A 27,421-nucleotide genomic window follows, 5' to 3' on the forward strand; every position below is an offset into this window, starting at 1 on the left:
TAGCAGATAAAGTTGAAATGTACACTTAAATGTTAACAGCATGTGCTAAGCCTGAACTTTATGGTAGACATTTTTTTTTTAACCTAGAAATAGGGCTGAATGAACCAATAGATTGTTTGAATGAACTAGAATCCCATTGAAATACTGTTGTCTTAAATTTCCGTCCTTTTTACAGAATGAAAAATACTAAATAAATTGCTCATTCTGTCTACATCTATTGGTCCAGTTGGCTTCTCCCTGTCTGCTGTTTCTCTGGCCTAGAGTAATGATAAGTTTATTGTCATACTGTGGGTAATAAGACTGGATAAGGAGGAAAGGAAAAGCATTATGAGTTTCTAAAGTTGTTCAGAGGAATTTGTATTTGATGAGCATTAGGGAAGCGCTCCAGATTCCTGAGCTGGAGGATTGAAAGTGAAAACTGAGAAGCTCACTTAGTACAACACAGGGTGGCTTCTTGGGGAAGGAAACAAAGGCTAGATAAAGATTAGGTAGTGAAGTATTATAATAAGTAACTTGCTTAAATCAGAATGTAAACAGAGTAGGCTGCTCTGAGGCAGTGGTGAGGGTCACTGTAGAGTTTCCTTAGGCCAGAGGCTAATTCTAGAGAACACAGGAAAGGCAGGGAGTCCCTGGCAGGTGCTCTAGATCTAACAGGTCAAAGTCCAGTGTGCAGAAGGGCCAGCAGAAGGTAATCAGGAAGCCAGGCTAGAGGAAATGTTTTCAGAGTGCCTGGGCAAAGATCTGATTCAGCAGAAATTCCTCCTATTTCCTGCCTTAAGGCCAGAATGTGTTTGTGCTGATGGCTGGGAGAGGGGTGCCATGGAGGTGGCTAAGCCAGGCCTGGGAAGCTATGTAGTTCCACATAGTGACCGCACATCGTCAATGACACCCTGGAATAAGACAGTGGGGATGGAAAAGGGCAATTTAAAAGATTTCAAAGGAATGAAGGGAAGGACTTTGCCACAGGGAATTTAGTAAAAGAAAGGGACAAAAGCAATATTTAGATTTCCAAGAATTATGTAAGGGATTCTGACAGAAATTGGTAGTTGAGAAGAGATTTCGGTGGAAAAAGTTTATTTTCTTTGTTGATTTTGAGATGTTAGTTCTGCCGCAGATGTGACGAGAAGTAAGCCTCTGAGGGCCTTTGATTAACTTCTAAAAAATAAAGACCGAAGCCATGTTAGCAGGAGCTATGGAAATGGTGGAAAGAACACATTAGAAGCACAGTGAGACCACAGAAAGTATTCAACGGCAGACGCACCAAGTATAAAGCCCATATTGTGAGGCAGAGATTGATAGGCTGTTTTGCTAAAAGAATATGTCTGAGAAGGTGGGAGGAATGAGATCTAGGGTGGAGAAGCTATTTTTTTTTAATGCTTCAGATCAGAGGGAAAAATTTGGAAAGATAACAAAGGCTCATATCTGGTTTTGGCCTTTGTTTCCTTATAAATTGAGGTCATGCATAGAGGATGAGGTAAAAGAACAATTTGGGGTTAATGCAAATATCTAGAAATGAATACCATGAGATGTGTTTATAAGGTAAAATAATGGGTAGGAAACTGGGTGTTATACTATTTGTTGGCAAATTGAATTTAAATAAAATATTTTTTAAAAAATGGATAAGAGCCACAAGGGGACCTTCACATGCCAATCTCCTAGCACCTGTTCCCTCTGGTAGTTTTCCTGTTTCCTGGTCCTGAACACCATTCTTTCCCTTTCATTACTTAAGTCCCACAGTACTGATTCCAATCATTGTTAGGTTCACGATGTTCTTTTCAATTTATCAAACTGATACGACACAATTCAGGTGAAGATTTTGAAACAAATTTTATTGGAAGAATTTTGATACAATTGTTTATTCTTTTAAATACATCTGAAGTTAAAATATATACATGAATGTCTTCAAGTAGAAAAAAGTGGAATATACATGATGGATTTGTTGTATTATACTTAGGCAAATCGTAATTGCTCACTTTAAGCACATTCAAACCAAATGACAACATAGTCCTAGAAATCTGACATTCCAATCTAGCCTTGTACTCAGACTTTTGTTTAGAAATGTTTTGATGCCATAATCTTCACCAAAGGGAACCAAACCCAAGTTTAAACTTGGCCGTATAGTTAGAAACCATTAAAGACAGGGAGGTAAAGTGTTGTAGGGGTGTTTAGAATATACTGAGAAGGGATTTGGCAATTTTTAATTCACAGTATTTCTGATATAAAAGATCCATTCTCTTTGCTGATCAAACTCAAAAGTGCTGGGGCAAAATACTACTTGAGAAGAAATATCACTGAATTTTTGCCGTTGGAGGAAGCAATGGGATTACTTGGCAAACTCTTGACAGGTTACATCTAGTTCAAAACAGAATCTTCATTGAGGCTAACTGATGCATGATATGTGGTACATACACAAAATTCAAATACTAAGATTCAGAATAAAGCTTTTTTTTTTTCACTAGTGAAGGGGACATTTTACAGTAGCGGCAGCAATTAAGAGAGATGAAAAAATAAGAAATATAGGGTGTACTAAAATTTAGCATTCAGAGGGGAAAAAGAGAGAAAAAAAAGGATAAAAACTATTCTAGGAATATTTAAATCACTAAATGAATACATGTAGTGTTTGTTTTTATAGAAGCACCTTCATGTTTTTATAGAACACCACTCAAGGAGTTTTGGATAATAATAGATCCGGGAATGAATGAAACAAGGTATGTTCTATGCAGATCCTTAAAGTAATAATATAAATATGGCAATTTTCCACAGAAACCAAGGAGGCAGTGTGGTGTCTCATTTGGCAATACATAATGTAAAAATTCAAGTGACTTCCACATTGAGCTTCCACAAGTCCTAGTTTTGCCAAATTTCTATCCAACAACATGGATCACATCTCTGTATGTCTACTGTTCCTGGATTAAACTTGAGAAGCAGCTCACAGGGCTCCTTGAAAAAAATAGCCAAAGTGGATACAAAGTCACTTATTTGTGCAAAAATGCCAAAGAAAAGCTGAGGCATCTTCTGTAATAAACAATAAATTACTGGTTCTATCTGGCCCCAGCCCTTACATTTGTATCCGCTACTATCTACAGTATTTACTCACTAGTTAACCAGCACTTACTGCGCATGTGAGTTCATACTAAATTTGGGGATAATGCAATAGATCATGAGACAAAGACATTCTTTTTTACAACATTTCCAACATCATCAGAATTGCAGATTCTAAATTTTCAAAGCCATGGGAAACGTTCAAAGTTCAATACTATCATTAAGCATAGATTACTACTGATTATGAAACAGATTTCTTCCTGGAAAAGGTGTCTATGAAATTCAATGTTGTACATTCTCAGGTCCCTCTCATCCCTCTCAAGCAGCAAAAATTATTTGTAGTTCTTGAAAGCTAATTCCCTCATCAATTAAATTAACCTCTGTTAGCCAGGATGAATTCAGTTTCTCCTTACTTACACTGGCAAGGACACTTCAGAGTCTGTCCCTTCTTTTAAGCAGCTTACTGTGAACATCAATACAACTTTTTTTTTTTAAAGGTTTTAAACATACTTAAAGGAGATCTGCTTACTCTTTTGAGTCTGCACAGTTTAAATTCAATGCAAAGGTAGGAAATATGGAAATAAGCAGGAGAGCATGAATGAAGGAATGAGTTTAAGCCATGTATATGGAACAACTGCTACCCCATAATCAATTTTGTCACGGTAATTGTTTGCTGATTTTATTGAAGAGTCTGTTCAAATGTGCTACAACTTCTTTGATCTCTAAACCACTGTAGAAGACACACATAAAACAGAGTAGTCATCAGAAAAAGCACTGGATTTAAGGTCAGTGCATTACCACTGGCTATCCCTCAGGCAAGTCATTTAAATTCTCCTACAACAGCTTCCTCATCTGTAAAATGTGGTTATGAATTCCTTCCCCAGGGAAGGAATTTGAAAATGCTCTGTCAATCATAAAAGCAGGCAAGATTTCTTTCTTTACTGAAATGTGAGAATTTCAAATGTGACAACGACATGGCAAAGGCCACACAAAGACACAGGAATACTTAATGAAGGTGGACTCCCACCCTTTCCATATAATTTGTAGTCGGGAAATGGTTGGACACAAACCAAAGAGGCCCTTATCAAAAAGACTGACATCCATTTGGCCTTTAAATATAACTATATTTCTCTGCAGATACTTTTGATACATAATTTTTCATTGTATGTAAGTCTATCTCTCGATGGTAGAGATCTGGATCACTAAGGCTTCTGGTGGGTCTTGTCTTGAAACAATATTCTTCCATTAATAAAACTTTTAATGAGTATTCTTCAAAAAATAAATTTTTTTCCCCAAAGCTCTGTGAACTGGAAAATAATTTCTTTTTTGAAGATGGTGACAGAAAAAAGTTCAATTTTATCAAGTTAATGCTTTCTTGTTGAAAGTAAGCAATTTAACATTTGGCATTCTATTGAATTAAAAGACTTGTTTTGTTCTGTATTTCATTTAATGCCCAATTTTGTGTGGCTCTGAGAATGTTAAAAATCCAAAAGCCCCGGTAAGTGAAAACTAAAGTGTCAAGACTGAAATGGTTTGACCTGTGAGAATTAGCCTGGTTTCTGAAAAGTACCAGCTCACAGAATATATACAAAATAAAGAAAACTAAGCAATCCTTAAATTGGATTTAGCCTTGGGCAATTAACAGAAAAATTCACTCCCAAGTTAAAAGTATCCAAAGCACAGATGTCATCATATTTTAAAAATCAGGAATTGGTTTCATAAGAGTAAAAAAGTAAAGGAGTACAAAAATTATATCTTCCATAAAGAATATGCTAAACCTCGTAATGGAAATAATATTCTAAACCTCGTCATTACTTATGAAAAATAAGACAATAAAACTCCATTTATAAAGTGCCTTAATGTACCAAAAATGGAGGTCAGCTTTCCTTTATTTACAAATGCTTTTTCATCACATTTACAGAAAGGCAAATATTACACTGAGAGGCAGCACAGTAAAGAAGAAAGAACTCGACTTGGAGTCAGAAGACCTGGATTTTGGTCTTGGCTTTGCCACTAATTACCTCTGTGACCTTGAGTAAATGACAGCATTTCTGGGCTTCATTTTTCTCATCTGTAAAATGAGAGGTAGAACGAGACTGCTTTTAAGGACAGTCCCTCAGATGTAAAATTCTGTGTTAAGCAATCAAGTATTTTTGATCTTACGTGCCAGCGTTGTAGGAGGATGCCACCGTATTAATAATCTTTAGAAAACGGATTATTCCATAGTAGGTGAAAACGCTGTGGAACGCTGGGCACCTGCCTCGGAGTCGCCACCTGGGCTGCTCCGTGACGGTGCCCAGGCCCAGTATTTTGCTGGCTGGGGTGGGCACGGCGGCTCGGAGATGCGATTCAGAGCTCCTGCTGCCTCGGGCCTCTGCAGAGCCAGCCTGGTTCACAGGAGGGAGGGCAGGGGCAGCAAGGCGGCGTCCTGCGCACCGCAAGGCCTGCGAGCACGCAGCCTAGATTTTAAGACACAGAGCTAACGTAGGTCTATTTCGGTTTGGGGATGTTTACTTAGCAAGGTGATTCCCCCGCAGCAAAACAAATTTGTTCTCCAGAGAATATTTGGATTTTTCAAATACTAGCAGAACTACGGAGAGTCAGGCCCCCGCGCCCACCGCCGCCCCAAAAGTTAGCTCAACGGCAGAGCATCTCAAATCTACTATATCGGGTAGCACCTGTCAGTGGAATTATCCACGTGAGCGGTAGGTCTGTGCCAAAACCACCTAGAAGACAGACTGTTTGTTAGAACGAGAACAAAACTGCTTTTTCGCACACTAATTTGTCACTGCCGCGCACACGGGTTTCAGGACATTTAATTAAAGCATGAAAGTCGACGCCAACCTGCCAAATGACAGGAGCTGGAAACCTCTCGGAACAGGTGCAGAGCTGGAGTTCCACAGCAGGCTAAGAATCGGCGCGCTCGGCCGCATGAGAGGCAGAAGCACGCGCCGTGCACTTGTGTCCCGCGAGCACAGTCAGGGGCTGCCTGCTGCCACGAGGACTTCGTGCGGACGGGAGGGCTCGATGAAAAGCACAACTGCAGCTTCACTACGCACTGGGCACGGTCACAGGCCAGGGCAAGCCCCGTCTCCACATGTGAACAATCCGTACGATTACATATCGGCTTTTAAAGGCACACATCCAGGGCCGCCCGGGGGGCTCTGCGGTTGAGGGCCTGCCTTCGGCCCAGGGCGCCATCCTGGAGCCCGGGGATCGAGTCCCACATCGGGCTCCCTGCAGGGGGTCTGCTTCTCCCTCTGCCTGGGTCTCTGCCTCTCTCTCTCTCTCTCTCTCTCTCTCTCTATGTCTCTCATGAATAAATGAGTAAAATCTTTGAAAGAAAAGAAAATAAAGGCACACATCCAAGCATTTTCCACAATATGCCGAAACCCACAGACTCTCCCAGGCCTCTATCAGGCTCTGCTCTGAAGCGGACGCACACTTCCAAATGACCACTTACACTTACAATGAAAAAGCAGCACACGGCCAGGACACTGCCTTGTATGTATACTTTCCCTCCTAAAACGTCGCAACAACTGTCTTAGTTAAACACATTCTACTGCAGGAATTCTTAGCTTTAGAACTGGCTGGCAGTAAGTAAGGAGACTTTGAGAATACTGCTTAATCCGCAAAAAGGAGGCTGTCAACAGCTTGTAGTAATCCACAGCAGTTCAGAGAAGCATAAAGTTGTCTAGTTTTCCTAATACACTTTAGTTCATAAATTGTAGATCGGAAACTGGGAGAAAGAGAGAAAATCAACAGTGATTTCTACCTCCTCGGTGAGAAAAGGATCATGGGTGTACGTTCTGAACAATTGTTTCCAGCCTACAGAGTTTTTTCTCCCAAAGAACTTTCAGTTTTTTAAAGTTAAAAGGGAACATACATTATGATAAAATGAAGAACAATGGGTAAATGTCTATCCAGATATTTCTTCAAAAACAGAGAATATCTGACTGTTCAAGCACTTGTCATCTCAAATCACAATTTTATTTTTCAAATACACAAGAACCTAGAAATCAACTTATTTATTAACTTCTAAGACACCTGTTTTTCACAATTGATCTGTATCTTCAATAGTTCAAACTCAATAAAATGCTGCTTTTAGGATTTCTTAAAGCAACTGTATTTGTACAATGCTTGCACCAGAAAATAAAACTTGGCATTTGAATGACTTGGCATTTGAAGAATGAAAAAACAAAGTAATGTCACAACCATTTCTGTTTTCACTCTACATTGCCTTTCATTAATAAAATCCATAGGGGTGCCTGGGTGGCTCAGTCGGTTAAGCGTCTAACTCTTAATTTCAGCTCAGGTCATGAACTCAGGGTTGTGAGATCCAGCCCCCTGTGGGGCTCTGCACTGGGTGTGGAGCCTGCTTAAGATTCTCTCTCTCCCTCTGTCCCTATGCCCCTCTGCTCTCTCTCCTCTCTACCTAAAAAAATAAAAATAAAATAAAACCCATAAAAACAACAAGGAGACGTATAGGGAAGTTTTCACAAACACAGTAGCTTTCAGAGAAATTTGGGACTTAGCAGATGCTTTAAGTAAGTCAAAATAATCATCTATATAACAGATGCATTTGCAAAGTTTTGAAAACACAGTCCACATAATTTAATGTGATAATTGATTTAGAAAGCCAAACACCTTGTATTTTTGATGATATAGAGTAATAAGAGGAAACTTCATATAGTTAAACCTATGCTGGAAGTACACAATCTGTATACATCACTTACCAAGTCTTACTTTGTACAGATTATAGAACCATCCATAAAAAAAAAAATATGCATGACCTTTTGATGGTACATTTTTATGCTGGCAAATACATTTTCTGATACAAAGGCACTTTGAAAACCCAATATGGTTTGGTTCATAAGTTTGCAAGGTACAAACAATTTTACAAACATAAAATTATACCGAAGAATGTCAACCATTGTGACATTATATATAAAACAATATCCATTTCTTTTTTTTTTTTTTTTTTAATAACACTAGTTTTGTGGAAATGAAAGCAGTGGTTTCCAGCAGCTTCAGTGAAGACATTTCCAGATGACTGGAAGCCCATCAGTTGAATTCTTACTGGCTAGGATGACGACTACAAGTAAGGGCATTTTTGAAATGACAAAAAAAAAAAAAAAAGTAAACAAATAAAAAGTAACATCCTGGAACAAAACTGCAAACCTCAGAAATCAAAATGATTTGGAGGGAAGAGCACAAAGACAAAACCAAAAGTCCAGGAGAGATCCTCTTAATTCTGATCCCTTAGCCGTGAGCTCCCGGCAGAGCACCAACTGCTGAGGCTACCTGGCCTACTTGGTGCTGGGAAATTAGAGTGATGATTTTTCTGTTTTAAAAAGCTAGGTACAAGGTTTTGGATTGTACAGTACCGGAAATATCAGGTCCCCCAAAAAGGATCATTTCTTTTCATTCATTACATGGCTGCAAAGTCAATCTGTACATAAAGCTGCCTCACTCCAGCCTGAAAAGTCAAAAAAAAAAAAATCAGGAAATCAGACAAACCAATAGCAGACTACACATTTCAGAAAAGTAATAGAAAACAATCTCTTTTTTTTTTTTTTTTTGAAAAAGGAAAGCATTATTTTTCTTTTCTGCCTCTGGAAAATGATTCTCCATTTTTCATCAGAAAGGGCCAATAATTTTATCTTAGAAATAAGTACATTCATAATTGCAAAAAGATCCTCCATTTACCTCTACAGAAGAAAGCCACGCTACTGATTACAAACCGTGTCCAAGTGAAATCTGGAACAAGGAGGTTACGCAGCTTCTATCACTCTGTTAGAGAACATGACAGTGCTTGCCTAATTGGCTACTAAAATCATAAATCGATCCAGTCTCAATTTTCCTGGGATGGATGCTTAGTAAATACTTAAGTATGACCATCTGTTGGTTATTTAATTACTTCACATTCTAACGCCTCTCTTCAGTTTTGGATATGAACCTGCTGTTCAAGGACTGCTCTCAAAATTGCTCCCAGCGCTCCGATATTATTTTTGTATATTTGCTTCCTACAGTTCCTTTTCTCTCTTCTCCCTTGAACACATTTCCACTGAACTACTGCCACCCACCACTTTGCAAAGCTGTTTGTCAAGGTCACCTCCAAGTTGCTCAGATCAGTGCTCATCCGTCGGGCCTCTTAGCATTTACTCTATGGGCAACAAGGACACAGGCGCTCACTCTCTCCAACTGACACGCTTTCTCTGGCTTGGCTTCTGGGGAACACTCGCTGGTGACCCTTTACCTCGATTATCAGTCTTCCTCAATCTCCTTTGCTGGTTCTTCCTTCTACCTTTGAGCACTAAGCACTGCCAATACCCAAAGGCTCAGTACTCAGATTCCTTCTTTTTCTACATTTGCTCCCTATCTGATCTCATCTAGTATCCAGACCTCTGGCACCATCTGTATGCTCACACCTCCCCTATTTACACTCCTACACTGCAACCCACCTGCCATCTACCTGACAGTTCTACCTGGGTGTCTGACAAGGATTAAAACAGAGCCAAACAAAACTCTTTCCTCCCTTCAAGCCTGGTGATCTTGTATCTTCTACAGTTCCATCCTTTATGTTACAATTTAAAGACCTTTTTTTCTCTCACCACCCAACCTATTAGGAAAAACTTGCTTGCCTTACTTTCAAATAGCACAATCCTAGAATCTGACCACATTACATCACTTCCATTGCTGTATTTACTCTGGCTCACCCATTATATAATGTAATCTCTACAAAAAAAAAAAAAAAAAAAGGATTTTTGTCTTTTTTTCATTGCTGACTCCTAGCACCTCAAATAGTGCCTGGCACATAATAAGTGATCAATAAATGTTGTTTATTGGATGAACAGAAATTCTACTAAATTCCTTCTTTCAAATAAAAATAACTTTTAAAAATTAAAAATTAAAGCATACAGTAGCTATAATAAGCATTTTCTTTTCAGTACCATAGAATGAAAGGTATATTAGAATATTAGTGGAAAGGAAAAAAAAAAAACAGAGTGGGGGATAAAAATATATCAACACTACTTCTTAGCATGTTTTTTTATCCTAGCATAAATGGATGGGCTCTGCACAACACTAATGAATGTGTGAGCAGAGCAGAGAATATTCAAATGGAATAAAAAGCTGGTTAGACCCTAGAAGGTCACTAACATAGAAAACATTTTAGCTTTCTTTCCTTATTAAAAAAATAAGTAAATAAAATAAACTTTAAAAATCCTTGCTGTGGTCAAGTTAAAGTTGTTATTCAAAATTGTTATTTGTTCTTCAAATTTATGGAAACTACACTTAATAGCAGCCTTTCCTTGAAGAGGCTTATGGCAGGAAAAAAAGAGTAATATCTGTATGATTTTTGAGCTAAGATTTAAAACCAAACCTTAGTTTTTCTCATTTTAAAAGCATTGAAAGATACCAAGTCTACTTATTTCACAAAACTTTTCTATGTTTATCCAAAATTTGACAAGTATTTAATAAACCCATGTTACATCTCAGGCACCACTGTAAGGAATATATGTGAATATATGAGAAAGGATTTCATATGCTATAAAAGGCTATTAAAAATTATTATGATTCATCCTAAGTCTATTTGATTTTACAGATGGTCTCCAAAATAACTAAGGAACTCTTCTTTGAAATTCTTGTGTATCTAATCCTAAGGAAAAAAAAAAAGCTACTGCCCAAGTAAATTGGCTTAATTCCTTTTCTCTCTTAACAAAATTGTTAATGAAAGTAAAATGGTCAAAATAAGTTGGGCTCCTATTATTGTCCTGCCCTTCCCTCAACCCCCCCCCCCCAATACAATGAAGATGATAATAAGAAATGAGGTTAGCCCAAGGCAATAAAAAAGAGGAAAAACAAAGAGGCTAGGTAAATTGTTCTTTGCATAATCATGAGTTAATTACTCAAGCTTATATCTTTCCCCTGAGGGGCTACAGCTTTACATAAAAGCTCAGTCTGACAGAAAAAGTCATTTTGCTTCAACCAGCTGTCCTGAGGGGGATGGCTTCAAGTTTTCCAGCTTCCCATGTTCCTTTCTCAATGTCCTTCAAAGTAGAGAGAGAAGCAAAATTTCCAAAGAATCCTATAGTGAGTCACCTCCTCCCTGAGTGCAAACTAGGTTTTCTATACAGTTTATCCAGACCATAAATATGAGACAAATACTTCAGCAGATCAGAACAGGTCTTGGTTGCGTCAAACTTGGTACCACTAGGACGGCCCCAGGAGTCAGAGCCTAGTCTGGTCTTTAAAAGCCCTTTCTTTAAAAAGTGAAAACCATATCATATTCATTGTGTCTTACGCCAGGAGAGTAATGTAAACCATAATTCAGTCAACACTTTTAAAAATCGTTAAGACTATACTTTTTTAAAGATTTTGTTTATTTGATTTTGTTTATTTGAGAGAGACAGAAAGAGAGCAAGCAGAGGCAGAGGGAGAAGGAGAAGCAGGTTCTCTGCTCAGCTCAATGTGGGGCTCGATTTTAGGACCCCGAGGTCATGACCTGAGCTGAAGGCTGCCGCTTAACCCGCTGAGCCATCCAGGTGCCCCAAGCCTGTTCTTTTAAACACGCGGGCTCTTAAGAAAAAAAATATTAACTTGGTGCCCCAGGCTTATAAATATTCAATTCAATGCTGTGGAAAGGAAAACAAATCAGAAGCAAAAGAAAAAAAAAAGAAAGGAAAAAGAAAAATACACAAGAATATGGCTGTAGAAAATTACTGGTTTATACTAACAATTCCACAGAAACGTTCTACTTTAGTTTCTGACGGAACATGTAACATTAATCTTCACGCTTTTAAAATGAGGTCTTGAAAATTGCCTTAGTCTTCCGTGTGAAAACTAAACCATCTCGGAATTAGTGAAACGGTGAGTGAATGTGACAAAATTACACGTTGCGAGCAGCAGCTTGGGCCCGGCTTCCTTCCGGGACCCGCGAACAGCAGCACCTGTCGTGACCAAGGCGCGGGGCAGCAGTCACAGCGCTGGGGGGGGGGGGGCTCCCCGAGGGCCCAGCTGCCCCCCCCCCCCTCCGGGGCTCTATCAACCTACCAGCCCGACCAGGGCTCGAGGCTCGGATTAATACAAACCACAAACCCAGGGCCTTGCTGGCCTCCCCCAGGCTGTTCGCGCCGCCTCCTCGGGGAGGTTGGGTTCTGGCAGACCCGGGATGAAGGGGATGGGGGAGGGGGATGGGGGAGGGGGAGGAGAAGAGAACGGGAGGGGGAGGGGAGGGAGGGGGGAAGGGAAGGGAAGGGAACGGAAGGGGGGGAAGGGGGGGAAGGGAGGGGAAGGGGAGGGAACAGGAGGGGGAGGGGAAGGAGGGGGAGCAGAAGGGATATGGAACGGGGAGGGGAGGGAGGGAAAACGGGAGGGGGAGGGGGAGGGGAGGGCTGGCAGGCGGACGCTGACCCTGCCACTTAGGAAAGATGACGACCTTCCACAGCCCGGAGGGCCGCGAGCTTGGCGGCAGCTTCTCCCACCCGCTGCCCAAGCTCCGGCGGCAGGAAGGGATCAGCAGCTTGGAGGACCGGGAGGTTCCTGAAACTTGGGGAACTCCTATTTGGGCATGTGAGGAGGCTTTCTGGTTCCTTCCTGGGTATCAGGGTGAATTCTATTTTGAGGCTAGTAGATAGGACACAAAAAGCTGCAGCAGGAAGCTGGGGGCTCAGGATTTATAATATGCAAAACAAATAGGCAGGAGAGGAGAAGAGATGAAAGAAACCAAGACCGAAGTCCTATCAGGGAGTAAATAGCAAGACTTAGGCTGGATTGTCTTCTCTGCTTTGTGGAACTGAAGAGGGCAATGAAGCAGAAGTACATTCGAGATTTTTCTTCAAACAGTATTTCTAACAAAACAGTATATTAAAAAAATTAACAGATGATATCAGCAAGTTTGAGAGACCCATAAAAGGTTAAATTGCCATCTTAATCCAGTATCCTACTTTCTCTTGTTCATAGACTAAATATAAAAGATAAGTTTTGTATTTCATCAATTCCCAACCAAGAACTCATTTTTTAAAAGTTAGGGGAGAATGGGAGAGAGAACTTTTTCTATGCCAAAAGAAAACCCTGTAGTTTAAAATTTGGATTATCCCTTACCTAATAACCCCAAAGGAATCTAAATTCACCAATTCACTTGTTTTACTATATTCATGCACACACAGCCTTAGCTGGCCATTAAAGGCTGATACCATAGAAAATGAGAATAAAACAGTTCTAAAATAGTCCTGAAGCTTATAGTTTTATCAACAGAATACAAACTTGAAATTCTTAAGCCGAGGTTAGTCTTTTCAGTTTAAACTTATTTTCATATCTCTATTTTAACAAGAACAACTTTTTTTTTTAAACATTAGTTATTTATCCATGAGAGACACACAGAGAGAGAGGCAGAGACATAGGCAGAGGGAGAAGCAGGTTCCATGCAGGAAGCCCAATGTGGGACTCGATCCTGGGACCCCGGGATCACACCCTGAGCTAAAGGCAGATGCTCAACGCCTGAGCCACCCAAACGTCCCAAGTACAACTTTTTAAACCAAAAACTATGACTTAAATTCTGATTTAAGCTCAGTTATAAGAAAGATACCTGAAAATGCCATAAAACCAAAAGGTAGAACTTGTTACTGAGTAAATCCTTCTTTGGGTCCTTCGAACTTCAGTCCTGCATAGGTCAGAACTGAAACCATGATCCCTGAGCAGCTTTAAAATCATTAACAGGGGTTGCCTAGTGGCTCAGTGTCTGCCTTCAGCTCAGGGCATGGTCCCAGAGACCCGGGATTCAGTCCTACATTGGGCTCCACTGGAGCAGCCTGCTTCTCCCTCTATGTCTCTGTGTCTCTCTCTGTGTCTCTCATGAATAAATAAATAAAATCTTTTTAAAAAATCATTAATGGCACGGATTAAAAGTCATTAGGAGGATGATTCCCCCTCCCCTCTAGAAAAAATTGGTTAACCCATCTTCACTGCCAGGCCCTCTGCTCTACAAGGAATGAAACAGAGCGGGCTTGACCTTGGCTGATGAGAAGGCTGAAAATATTTTTCAGGGCTTAAAAATTTCAGAACCCAAATACAGTTTCCAAAACCAAAGAAGCAGCTGAATAAACTTTCAGATCAGGCCATTTTAAAAGCCACGATGTCTAATGTTACCAGAAGAGCCTCCCCTCCACCTACTTCAGTTACAACTTCAGCAGTTCCTGAGCACAGACACGGCTGCTTGTGCATTTCTAAACTTAGACATAATGGCATTGGTTCTCAGAGGGAAAACCATGACTCAGTGCCCAAGCCTCAGAAAGAGTGACGGTGGCATGGCTTGGAGGTCAACAGAAGCTCACACTGGGAGGGTGGAAGGACTCTGATAACTAAGAGACAAAGGTCAAGGAGAGAATGATGATGTAGAAATGACAGTGAAAAGTAAGGTTATTTGCAGCCACATTTTCTTCTTGCCTCTAAAACAGGAAGAAGGTATGAGAAGGCCGGAGACACACTGTGAAGCTCTCGCATGTGTCCCGAAGACATGGAAGTCATGCAGACTTAGCATGTCTGTTCAAGAAGAGACCCAGTTCTTTTTTTTATTTTTTTATTTTATTGTATTTATTTATTCATGAGAGACACAGGGAGAGAGAGGCAGAGACATGGGCAAAGGGCAAAGCAGGCTCCATGCAGGGAGCCCCATGTGGGACTCCATCCTGGGTCTCCAGGATCATGCCCAGGGCTGAAGGTGGCGCTAAACCGCTGAGCCACCCGGGTGTCCCGAGACCCAGCTCTTAAAATTCTGGAGTAAGTGGTACCAGCATACAGCTAGCTTTGCTGTTGTCTACACACAAAATTATTTCATTACTTATTCCCAAAGGAACGTAACCATACCTTTCTCATTATTAGAGAAGAGAGATCATTTAATTTATGCTAAGATCCTGAATTTAAACAGCATATTAGGGACGCCTGGGTGGCTCAGCGGTTTAGCGCCGCCTTCAGCCCAGGGCATGATCCCTGAGTCCCAGGATGGAGTCCCACATTGGGCTCCCTGCATGGAGCCGGCTTCTCCCTCTGCCTATGTCTCTGCTTCTCTCTCTGTGTGTCTTTCATAAATAAATAAAACCTTTAAAAAATTAATAAACGCATATTATGTTCTGTTGTCTGTGTCTGAAAATATGGTGTGTCCTGTTTCTCTCCCTCTCATCCTTTCCCTCTCTCCTTTCCATCTACGCGTCTGTCTCTGTCAATCTCTCTATTTCTGTGTATCATTACGATCTTTTCATGCTGTGGCTAAAAAGACGAATGGGAACCCAACCATATTTTTCCATACTTAGCAGTAAAGATGGTGTGGGTCAAATACAGTTTTAAGACTTTGTTTTTTTCAACAAATTTATTATACATGCACATTTTTCTAAGCATTGGGAATGCAAAATGATGATGTTTGGAAGAAACCTGCAGATAAATATGTATATCACAAGATAAAGTAATGTGGTTTAGAGAGGTCTCTAGGACTCAGAGAGAGAAAAACTGACTTAGACCTCTATGTTAGAGCAGGATCTTTGTCCCACACAGAAAAATAAATAATCTGGAGGGGTATGAAGTATATGGGAATGAATAGCAGGAGGCCTGAAGAGTTATTTGGGTCATGCTAAAAAGTTTGGGTTTTATCTGGTGGCAATGAGGAGCCTCCAAAGTTTTAATTTTTTTTTAACTTTTTTATTTTGAAAAAATAAAATCACCCATATTCACCAGTTGCTAATATTTTGCTACATTTCCTTTATTTCTCTGTAAGTGTATTTATTTGTAATCTTTTTACTTTGCTGAAATATTTGAAAATTAGACATCCTGGTCCTTTACCACTAAATCCTTCAGCATGGATCTGTTAAGAATGGGAACATTCTTCGATAACCACAATTCATTATCATACCTACACGATTATTATGAACTATTACATAGTCCATATTCAGATTTCCCAATTACCCAATAATTTCCTTTGTGCCTGTTTTTTTTTTCTAATCTAAGATTCGATCAAGGATAACACATTGCATTTAATTATGAAGTCTTCTCTAATCTAGCATAATCCCCCACCGTTCCCCCCTGCCCCTTCATGACAATGATACTTGGTAAGAATCTAGGCTAACAGTCTTAGAGAAGTTTCTACAAGCTGGATTTGTCTGGTTGTTTGCTAGTGATTAGATTTACATTAAACATTTCTGGCAAAAGTACCACACACTTTCACTGCATCACATCAAGAGGCACACACCAGTTTTTAAGCACAGATTTTTAAGGCATGGAAACAGTTCCTCTTTAGATCTATGTATTAGATAATTTTGGCTAGATTATTCGCCAAATATTTCTAGTAAACTAGAATGAAAAAAGAATTTGTATTCTCTCACTCTTTCCCTAGATGTTCTTGACATGATGTTCTTATTCTTCCAACAGATATAGGATAACATATATCCCTCTTAAATTGACTATCAGTCACATGACTATGTCAACTCATGACACCATAAGCATCGAGTGAAAATAATTTGGCTGTAGGCATTCATTGAATAATTGATCCCAAATACAACAGCATATTAAGCTTTTATTTATTATTTATTTTTCCATATTAAGCTTTTAAATTACACAGAACTATGGCTTTGCTATCACACAAAAAACGTTAACATAGTCTATCTACTTTCAGCTAAAGCCACTGACAAGGCATTATTCTCATTCCATAGGTTGTTTTAGTTCTTGGCTTTAAACAGTATTTAATATGTCTTATAAAGGATATACAGTAAAGGAGAATCTACTTTTTCTTAAAGGAATTCAAATCAGCATAATGAGAGAACAGGACTATCTTAAGAACTAAAATAAGAATTCCCAATTTTGACTGTATGGTTGAAAAAAGGTACTTTTATGCTTTCCTCACAGCATTGTGCATACAGATATATATATGCATATATATATAAAATATTTATAGAAATATGTATTTATAAAAATTTAAATATATTTATATATTTAATATGTTAAGTAGTAAATATTTGATAAGATAAATTTAAAAATCCTTAAGAAGTTAATGAAAAAGTCATACCTGAGTAAAAATATTATGTGTTTGGCTTAAAATCCACCTGGCATCAGCATCAGGGGCTACTACTAATTTCAAGGTCCCAACATAAACATCGGAACATAAGGTCCAGAAGTGCTGCTCTTGTAAACTGTAAACTCCTTGCAACTGCTGCACCTGAAACAGAAAAGGCAGATATGAACATCACAATCAAATACAAGGGCCCCCTCATTTTATTATGTACGCTGTTTTATTAATTATCATTATTATTATTATTATTATGCCACAGTTCGGTAAATTGCTATTTAGATTATTAACTATAATACTATTAAATTATTACATAATATATCAGGAAATACAGATTCTATTCCCTAGTTCAAAGGAGGGGTCAGAGATTGCTTTAATTAATTAACAAATACTTATTGAGTACTTATTATGTACCATGGCAGGTGTTTGTGAATAATCACATACCAAACTTTGCAGGGTACAGCTGAGACAGCTCCTAGACGGAAATTTACATTTTCACGTACATTGATCAGAGAACATGTATAAACACAAAAGAGCTGAGAAACGAGAAGAATAACAACCCAGTAAACTCAGAGAAATAGGAAGGAAGGAAATAAAGAACAGAAATCAATGGTCCAGAGATTTAGAAACTATCAGAATTCACAGTATCGAAAAACTTGTTCTTTGGAAGATCAAGGAAGTAGAGAAGTCAGTGCTTCTCAAATGGAACATATTTTGGACAGGACGGTTCTTCCCTGTGTCAGAAACTACAGGACCCCCTGCATCCCCAAGCCCCCAAGGAGCTAAATGCCAACATACACCCTTCTCTGAATCAAGCAACAACAAAAAGAAGAGGGACATCTCTCAGTGTTTCCAGTGGTTCCTTACAGTTTCCATAACCAAAGGCTGACAACCACTGGCAAGATAAATTCCAATGGAGGTTAAAAAACAAAAACAGAAACCAGAATGAAAAACGGAGAACGGCTACAAACAACGGGTTTTAAAAACCATAAAAGGGAATATTATATGAATGTGTAGCTTGTGAATATACAAAGTATCTCCACTAAGTGGAATCCAAACAAATTCTCACCGTCTCTACTGCTATCAGCCCAGCTGAAGGCAGCATTATCTCTCGTCTGGATTATTGTAACAGAGCCAGTGTAATAATATTGTAGTGTAAACCCGGTGTGACTCTGGCCTGGGACTTCTCCCATCTATTCTCCTCACAGTATCCCTGGTGCGATCCTGCTACTTTAGGTCAGATGCTGCCACTTGTCTGTTCAAAAATCCTCCAACGGCTTCCCACCTTACTCTGAATGAAAATCAAAGCGTGCACAATGACTTACACGGACCCGCTGTCACATGACTTGCTTGTTTTCTAATCACATGCTCTCCTACTCCGCGTCCCCTTGCTCCTTCTTCCTCAGCTAAACCAGCCTCCTCACCATTGGCTGAGAAGTCTGGCACACTCCTGCCTCGGAGCACTTGCCATTCCCTCTGCCTGAAGTGTCCTTCCTTCCAGATTTCTACTCAGTCCACTTGTTTGGGTTTTTACTTGGATGTCATCTTCTCAGTCAGTTACTGTAACTCTCATACTCTTGGTATTCTCTTACTTTACTTAAAATAATGTTTTCACTTTTATGTTTCTCTGCTTTGTTTTGCTTTATGGAGCATAATCTCACTCACTGCATTATTCATTTATCATTTACATTTTTTATTGCCTGTCTCTCCAGCAGAACTTAAGCTTGATAAGGGCAGGGATTTATTTTTATTCTTTTTATGTTTTGTATCCTTAGCATCTAAAACTGTGCCTAACCCAAGTAAGTGCTTGGTAAATTGTGTGTATAATATATATACAATATACAGTATATATATAATACACACACGCACACACAAAACCACACAATTTGAAAACCCAGACAAAATGGATAAGTTTCTGGAGATGTAGAAAATGCCATTACGAGAAAAAAATAGAAAATGTTAAAGACCATTAAAAATTGAAAAGGTAAAAAACCCCTGAAAAGGTAGAGGTTAATATCCAAAATATAAAAAGAACTCACACAACTCAATAGTAAAAAACCAAACTGTTTGATTGAAAAATGGACAGAGGATCAGAATAGACATTTTTCCAGAGGAGATATACAGATGGCCAACAGTGAAAGGTGCTCAACTCACTAATCATCAGGGAAATGCAAGTCAAAAACCACAATGGAATACCACCTCACAACTGTTAGAATACCTATTAACAAAAAGACGAGATCTTTTCAATTCTGAGATTCTCTAATTTTTAAGCAGCCTATTTGGGATATTAATTAAAAAGTTGAACTGAGATCTAACAAACATATTCATTTTTATCAGAATTTGATAAATGTAGGCATTATTTTCTATAAACTCCTAAGCAGTTGGTAGGAAATTTGAGACAACATCCACTGTGCCCTTTTTAAAATGCTTTTACTGGGAAAAGGTCAAGGTGGACTTCTTCTCTTTCAGGACTCTGATGACATAGTGGCTTGAACCTGCTATCACCCTACATTTTTCTGAATGGCATCCTCATGGGATGGTCTCCTGTGAATGAAACAACCAACTAAATATAAATAGAGCTCTTCTACCTCTAAGAATGCAAGTCCTCTTGTAGTTAAGACTAAGCAATGTTCCTATATAAACTGGCTTTAACTCTCCTCAAGTTAAAAAATAGGGGAAAGTTTAGTTATAGAAGCTTTTCCTACTCTGACAGTGGGTAAAATAGAACGGGCATGAGCTTCCGAATCAGATGGATATGGATTGGAATCCTGATTCAGCACTAGCATTTGTTTGCTTTTTTTTTTTTTTTTTTTAAGATTTTATTTATTCATTCATGAGAGACAGAGAGAGAGGCAGAGACACAGGCAGAGGGAGAAGCAGGCTTCATGCAAGGAGCCCGACGTGGGACTGGATCCTGGGACTCCAGGATCACGCCCTGGGGCCAAAGGCAGGCACTAAACCGCTGAGCCACCTGGACTGCCCAGCCACTAGCATTTGTGACTTTGCATGAGTTACTTAAATTCTCTAAACCTCAATTTTACTATAGAAAGAAAAATAAAACTTAGCCTGTGTGGATATAATGAAGACCAGAAATGATATACATAAAACAATTAGTACAGGGAGCAGCTTATAGTAAGCATCCATAAACTGCTCCTTTCTCTTCCACAGTTATGATGATTACCCTACCTTAAAATCATAACCACAAATGTCAAATGGGCAACAATTCAGTTTCCCTATCTCAAAAAAACCCCTTTTACACCTTCTCCTTTTTCCTCTGGCATTCTAATCTTTTTTATTACACTCCCTTATAAATGATAAAATAGAAGTACATAAAAAAAAAAAATCCCTTATCCTGTACCACCAAATCTACCAGTTGATCCTCAAATATGTCAGCACTTTCTGCCTCTCTTCCAGGGATACGCTATCCCTGGCTCCCATCTACACTGAATTTCTCCACAGTGCTTTTGGTTCTATCTTTTTTTTTTTTTTTTTTAAGACAGTGAGTGAGAGAGAATGTAAGTGGGGAGGGAAGGCAGGAAGGAGGGGTGGAGAGGGAACCTGAAAGGCTCTGTACCTACTCGGAGTTCAAACAGCCCACCACCCTGAGATCATGACCTGAGCTGAAATGAAGAGTTGGCTGCTTAACTAACTGAGCTATCCAGGTACCCATGGTTCAATCCTTTTTCATCTTCTCAAGAGCTTCATTCTTGCAACCTTTACTAACGTATCATCAATTTCTTTCTCTAGGATGGCCCTTTCCTATCAATAACAAACATGCTCCAGAACTGCACTGTGTAATATGGAAATCACCAGACACATATGGCTGTTTAAATACAGGAGAATTAAAATACATTAAAAGATCAGTTGTGCTAGCCTTACATCAGGTGCTCAACAGCCACATTTTGCTTGTGATTTTCATACTGGGCAATGTAGACTATACAGTATTTCTGTTATTGGGGAAAGTTCTATGGGATAGCACTACTCTAGAATCTCCTATTTTAAAAACAAACTGCCCCTGCTCTGATACTACGTCCATACTCAGGTGGCCAACTCACTTATTTGCTTCCTTTAACAACAACACTTCTTAAAATTGTCTGTAGTTACTATTCATTTTCTCCTTAAGCTACTCAAATCATGCTCTCCTCTCCAAACTCCTCTGAAACTGGTCTCATCAAGGTCATTAGCTGAGTTCACGAAGTCGGTTGATAATTACTCTCCATTCCTACCTTGCTTGCTCTACAGAAAGTGGACTACTGCTTCCTTCCTCAGCTTTGAGAGACTCCGCTCTTCTGGTTTTCCAGCTCCCTTCCTAGTCACTCCTTTCCCTGCCTTTCCACCACCTGTGCTGTAAACCTGGAGCTGAAAGGAGAGCTAAAAAGAAGATAGCTTAATTCTCCCAAGGGAATCTCACATAATCCTATTTTAAAAATTATTCATTTATTGATGCTTCAAAATTCTTCCTAGTACTACTCTGTCTCTAAAACACCAGATTTGTATATCCCACTACTTCACTGACATTTTCCCTGGGAATATAGCAGGCATTTCAATTTTAACATATCCAGAATAGAACTCTTGATTTGGGGGGATTTTCCATCCTCAAACCTGCATCAACACAACCTTAACCCTAGCAAATGGTACCAGCATCTACCTAGTTGAGAGTCAACACTTTTTCTTCCCTCCATTAATATAATCCATCTCTAAAAATTTATCCCAGATGTGTCCTTACCTCCATATTCACTACTCCCTCTGTAGTCCTAACCACCATTTCTCCCCACTTAGATGACAAGAGCTTTATAACTGATTTTCTTTGCTTTCATTCTCTCTAGAATTTGTTCTCCAGTAGCAAGCAGAATAATCTTTTTAAAACATTAGTTTTATGACACTCTCCCTGCCTAAAAGCTTTCTAATACTTCCCACTGGATTAAAATTAAATCTAAACCTCCTAGTAAGACCACAACCTCTGTACGATCTGGCCCCAACCATTCTTTCCAGCCACTCATCCCTTTATTGATAATCCTTTAGCCCAAAAAAAAAAAAAAAAAAAAAAAAAAAAATCCTTTAGCCACAGTGGCTTTTTCTTCTGTTCTTCACAACTCTAAATGAGTTCCAGCTGTAGAACTTCTGCATTAGCATAAAGTGTTCCTTTGCCTGAAATACTCTTCTCCAGGATTTTCATAAGGCTGGCTCCTTCTTGTCATCAAGGTTTCAGTTTTCTTTAATATGACTTCCTGAGTGAATCTAAGGTAATCATCCATGTCTACCATATGACTTTGTTTTATTTCAGTTACAGTAACTATCATGGATATTTTCTTATTTATCAATTTATTGCTTAGTGCCTGTTTTTCGCCACTAGATCGCAAACACTGACACAGACACACCGTCTGTCTTGCTTATCCTTCCTTATACCCTTAGTACCTTATTAGGATATCTGAGACAAAGTAGGAACTCAAAAAAATATGTTGAATAAATACTTATATCATCTGGAATTTGTATCTATATTTTAAAAGAACTGTTCAAATTCTAAGTGAGGACAATTTCTACCACATTTTCTTTAGTAAAGCTCAATATTTTCCAATGATTTTATTCTGGTTTAAATGGCACTCATGGTTAGTATTCAATCTTGGAAGAAATACTAAATTATACACATATGCTACCCATATTTGTAAAAGTTAAAAACCCTTACAGCTTGGAAACAACATAAAATCTAATGGTTTGGAAGCTCTGAAACTTACCCTCTGATAGCACTGAGGCAGAGTATTTTCCAACAATGGAGGAGTTCTCTGCATTAATATTCCAACAGATTCTCTTAAAAGAGGAATAACACTAAAGAAAAGAAAGAAAAAATTTATTAAAGCTACATTCTGACAATCCTATTCTGCAAGAAAGTAATAATGTAACTCTCTATATTAGAATATAACAAGATTTATCAGAACAGTATGAGGTAAAAGCAGATAGTCTTTCTAAATTTTTCATGTGATCACTAAGTTTTTTCTTAAATAAAAGAGCCAGATAAAATGCATCAATGTATAAAACACAAAACCATATTACTGAATAGTATTGGAGCATCTAAATATCTAAACATAGCAGTTACTCAACTGCTATCTAAAATATGGCTTCAACTGGTCAGATTCTTCCACAGTAATCCATAAGGCATATCATGGCTGACTGGTCCTTAATGTTTATCAAATATTTACATGTATGTTACTGAAGAGCATGTAAAGGAATACACACACAAAAAATTAATATGGTACATTAGTCCATTCATCTAATATTTTTACAACTCAATTATATATCAGTCATTTTTTAATTAAAAAAATTTTTTTTAAAGATTTTGTTTATTCATTCATGAGAGACACACACAGAGAAAAAGAGGCCAGACACAGGCAGAGGGAGAAGCAGGCTCCCCGTTAGGAGGCCAATGTGGGACTTGATTTTGGATCCTAGGATCTTACCCTGAGCTGAAGGCAGACACTCAGCTGCTGAGCCACCCAGGTATCCCTTATTTTTCTTTAATTTTTAAAAATTTATATCAGTCTTCTTTCATTATTTAAAAAATACATGGGCAGCCTGGGTGGCTCAGCAGTTTAGCGCCACCTTCAGCCCAGGGCCGGATCCTGGAGACCGGGGATCTAGTCCCATGTCTTGCTCCCTGCATGGAGCCTGCTTCTCCCTCTGTCTGTGTCCCTGCCCCCCTGCCCCCCGCCCCGTGTCTGTCATGAATAAATAAAATATTTTAAAAAAATAAAAATAAAAAAATAAAAAATACAGAAGCCTGGATATAACCACAGATCTAAGTGTATCAACACCTTTAGTGATAGGGCCCAAATGTCTGTGTGTATTGATGCAGCTAGTCTTCCAGCAGTATGTGGAAATTACTGCTTTAAGCTATTTGGATAAATGTACAGAAACAATTAACAGTATAATGATGAGAGTGACTCTAATGCAATAGTTCTCTTAGTATCTAGACATCAAATTCACCTTACTCTTATTTGTTTTTATTTCTGACATATTAGATCAGAATCTTTCAGAGAAGGTCAAGGCATCTGGTTTTAAAAAGCTCTCCACATGATTCCAGTGAGTCAGGGTGGCAAGGCACTGCTCTACCCAGACTGAGAGAAAGGTCAGACATAGCTTCCTTAACTTAATAGCTTAAGCTAGTGTTCTCTTTTACACTTGGAGAATCTCAAAATTTCCAAAGTAAAACCCCTCCTAGTTACAGCTGTAGGAGATGGAGATAAACGGAACATATATACATTTCAAGAAAGGCAGAAGTTAAAATGTACCACACAAATTAGTGATATTTCTTTTTTAAGAAAGTGTTATTTAAGTAACCACTACACCTAACATGGGGCTCGAACTCAGGACCCCTAGATCAAAGTCATATATTCCTGTGACTGAGCCAGCCAGGTGCTCCCAAACTTAGTGATATTTCTAACAGGTGGAAAGGAAAAGAAGACATTAAAAGAACGAAGACAATGAGAACAGAGACAGTGCTTGTCTTGTTCACAATTATATTCCCATGGAAGCCAAGTAAAGTTCTGGTCAGAAAGTGGGCCCACAATAAATACCTGTTGGTTAAATCAATGATAGGTATATAAATATTAGATGCTTGAGAAATCTAGACTGAAGATAGGCAATGGCTACAGGGAAGCAATTACAAGTCCACTCCCACACTTTCTGTGCACAGTGATAAGTACTCGGATAATGAGTAAGACAGGAACAGAAACAACTAGGAAAATCAAACAGATACTGAGAGAAATAACTGGTGTCTAACTGGATATAGTGAAGAAATAGTGAAACAGGCAGGGATGCCTGAGTGGTTCAGCGGTTGAGCATCTACCTTTGGCTGAGGGTATGATCCCAGTCTGGGGATCGAGTCGCACATTGGGCTCCCTGTAAAGAGCCTGCTTCTCCCTCTATCTCTCTCCCTCTCTCTCTGTCTGTCTCTCATCAACAAATAAATAAATAAAATCTTAAAAAAAAAAAAAAAAAAGAAATAGTGAAACAATATCAAGAGACAAAATCCGAAAGACAGGAAGTGTGGAGGGAATGGCAGTAGTGAAGATGAAAAACTCAATGCAGATAGGAGGTTAAGTCACATTCAAAATGAAAACATTCTTTAGTCAGATTAAGAGCTAAGAATCATCAAATGCCACCCTTCAATCCTCCTTCTCCCTTAAAACTCCCATGCTCTAACTCACCAAGTTCTCATGATGTAACATCCTAAATACTTCCTGACTCCATTCCCTCCCCTTCATTCTACTACACGTCTACAATAATCTCATCTTCACTTGGGTTATTATAATAGCCTCCCAAGTGGGCCATTTTTGCCTCTAGTCTTATTTCAAGTCCACTGTGATCGGCAGCTTCGAAGATGGATCCCAATGGCCCATGCCTCCCTAGTACTCATGTTCATGTGTAATCCCCTACTCTTGAGTGTGGACTGGACCTTGCACTTGCTGCTAATGAAAAAAGTACAGCGGAAGTGACAAGATGACACTTCTAAAATCAGATTAAAAGACTCTGCCTTCCATCTTGTTTGCTCTAGTTTTCACTCTTGGCTGTCATGCTCTGAGCTATTCTACAGAGAGGCCCAAGTGACAAGGCACTGCAGGATGCCTCTGGAGAGGAATGGAGAGCCTCAGTCCAATAGCACAAAAGGAACTCAATACTTTCAACAACCACTTCAGTGAGCTTAGAAGTGGATTCTCTCCCAGATGAACCTTGGAATGACTGTAGCCCTGGCTGCCACCTTATGAATGACCCTGAGCCAGAGAGCCTTGTTGGCTATGAGCAGGTTCCTGAGCCAAAATAAACTATAAGATAACACCTGTTATTTTGGCTACTAGGTTTTTGTATAATTTGTTATGTATCCTTAGGTAACGACTACAACCATTCTTTATAAAACTATTAGACTATCTAAAATCAGTATCTGATCCTATCCCTTCCCCATTAAAAAAATCCCAGAAAAGCTCCTCAATACCTTGGGGATTAAATGTAAGCTCTTTAAAATGGTATATTTTTAGATCTGCCTCGCCTAGCTAGCTGCCCTTCCTATCAATTCTCGCTTCACATTTTAAGCCCCCCCCCCCCTTTTTTTAAAGATTAAAAAAAGATTATTTGAGAGAGAGACAGCAAGCAAGAGCACAAGCAGTGGGTAGGTTCAGAGGAAGAAGGAAAAGCAGACTCTCCACTGACCGGGGAGCCTGATGTGGGGCTCAATCCCAGAATCCTGGGATCATGACCTGAGCTGAAGGCAGACGCTTTACCAATGAAGCTACCCAGGAGTCCCATATTTTAAGCCCTCTAAACAAACACATTTGCACTTTACTTTTGGCTGTTCCTTCTTTTTATGCTTTGTTCATGCTGTCAGCTCTGCCTAGAATGTTCCTAAACTGCCCTACTCTGGCTTCTATTCTTTTTTTAAAGTCTCAAGTGTCACCCCTTCTAGGATATATTTCCGGATCCCAAACTGCTCTCCAAACTTTATGAAATGTCCTCTCTGTGTTCCTAAAAAAAAAATTCTGATGCCTATGGTAATGTTAGAGGGAAAAAAAATAGGAAATGGATAGAAACTGGAAGTGGGATTAAGGATTTGACATAAAAGAATATCAGTTATTCCTTCATCTGACCTGAAGAGCTGCATTTGTTCCTATCTATTGGTATTATACAGGTAAGGATGCCCTGGGTTTATAAAAAAGACAAAGAAAAACATGATGGTAGTTTCACAAGGTACAATTCAACCATTATGACATTTTTCTTTCCTCTCTCCATCATTTCTCAGGAAAAAGGAAGGATCAGTCATGGAATGTTTTTATATCTAACTTACAATTTTTATGTTTTCCTACTTTCCTTACCGTATTTTTTTTTAATTTTTATTTATTTATGATAGTTACAGAGAGAGAGAGAGAGAGAGGCAGAGACATAGGCAGAGGGAGAAGCAGGCTCCATGCACCGGGAGCCTGACATGGGATTCGATCCCGGGTCTCCAGGATCGTGCCCCGGGCCAAAGGCAGGCGCCAAACCGCTGCGCCACCCAGGGATCCCCCCTTACTGTACTTTTTAGAAAGTGAAGCACCAAAATGGTCCTCCTAGAATAAGAAAAAAGTTTGAGAAAATAGAGGGGTTTTTATGACTGTCTAGGAGGCATATAGAAAAATTAAACTATTTTGATAATTTCCTCTTCAATCTTTATCCCAAGGAACTGCTAATGATGCCTGAAGATATCTGAGGTGGAAAATGCATTCAAATAGAAAACATGATACTTGGGGTCTAATTCTGCCATTAAATAACTGGACAAATTGCACAGCCTTCTAGAGCGTCAGTTTT

The 27,421-nt window shown here is 39.1% G+C and overlaps 1 protein-coding gene across 4 annotated transcripts in view; it reads right to left on the reverse strand.

The window, feature by feature from the left end:
- Positions 1 to 27,421, reverse strand: part of SLC30A7 (solute carrier family 30 member 7) — a 149,455-nt gene that overhangs the window by 57,230 nt on the left and 64,804 nt on the right. Inside the window, exons 9-12 of one of the 4 annotated variants that reach the window (XM_072754490.1) lie at positions 22,825 to 22,915; positions 17,093 to 17,242; positions 8,430 to 8,521; positions 1,809 to 5,113 (exon numbers count right to left, since the gene is read on the reverse strand). In XM_072754490.1, coding sequence (XP_072610591.1) covers positions 8,474 to 8,521; positions 17,093 to 17,242; positions 22,825 to 22,915 — 289 coding nt within the window. In that variant the 3' untranslated portion in view covers positions 1,809 to 5,113; positions 8,430 to 8,473. Of the gene's footprint in view, positions 1 to 1,808; positions 8,522 to 17,092; positions 17,243 to 22,824; positions 22,916 to 27,421 lie in introns of those variants that run through there. The other 3 variants (XM_072754489.1, XR_012000739.1, XM_025996578.2) reach the window with 3 other exon arrangements.

The sequence above is a fragment of the Vulpes vulpes genome, chromosome 3 (assembly GCF_048418805.1).
Source record: "Vulpes vulpes isolate BD-2025 chromosome 3, VulVul3, whole genome shotgun sequence".
Classification (NCBI taxonomy): Eukaryota; Metazoa; Chordata; class Mammalia; order Carnivora; family Canidae; genus Vulpes; species Vulpes vulpes.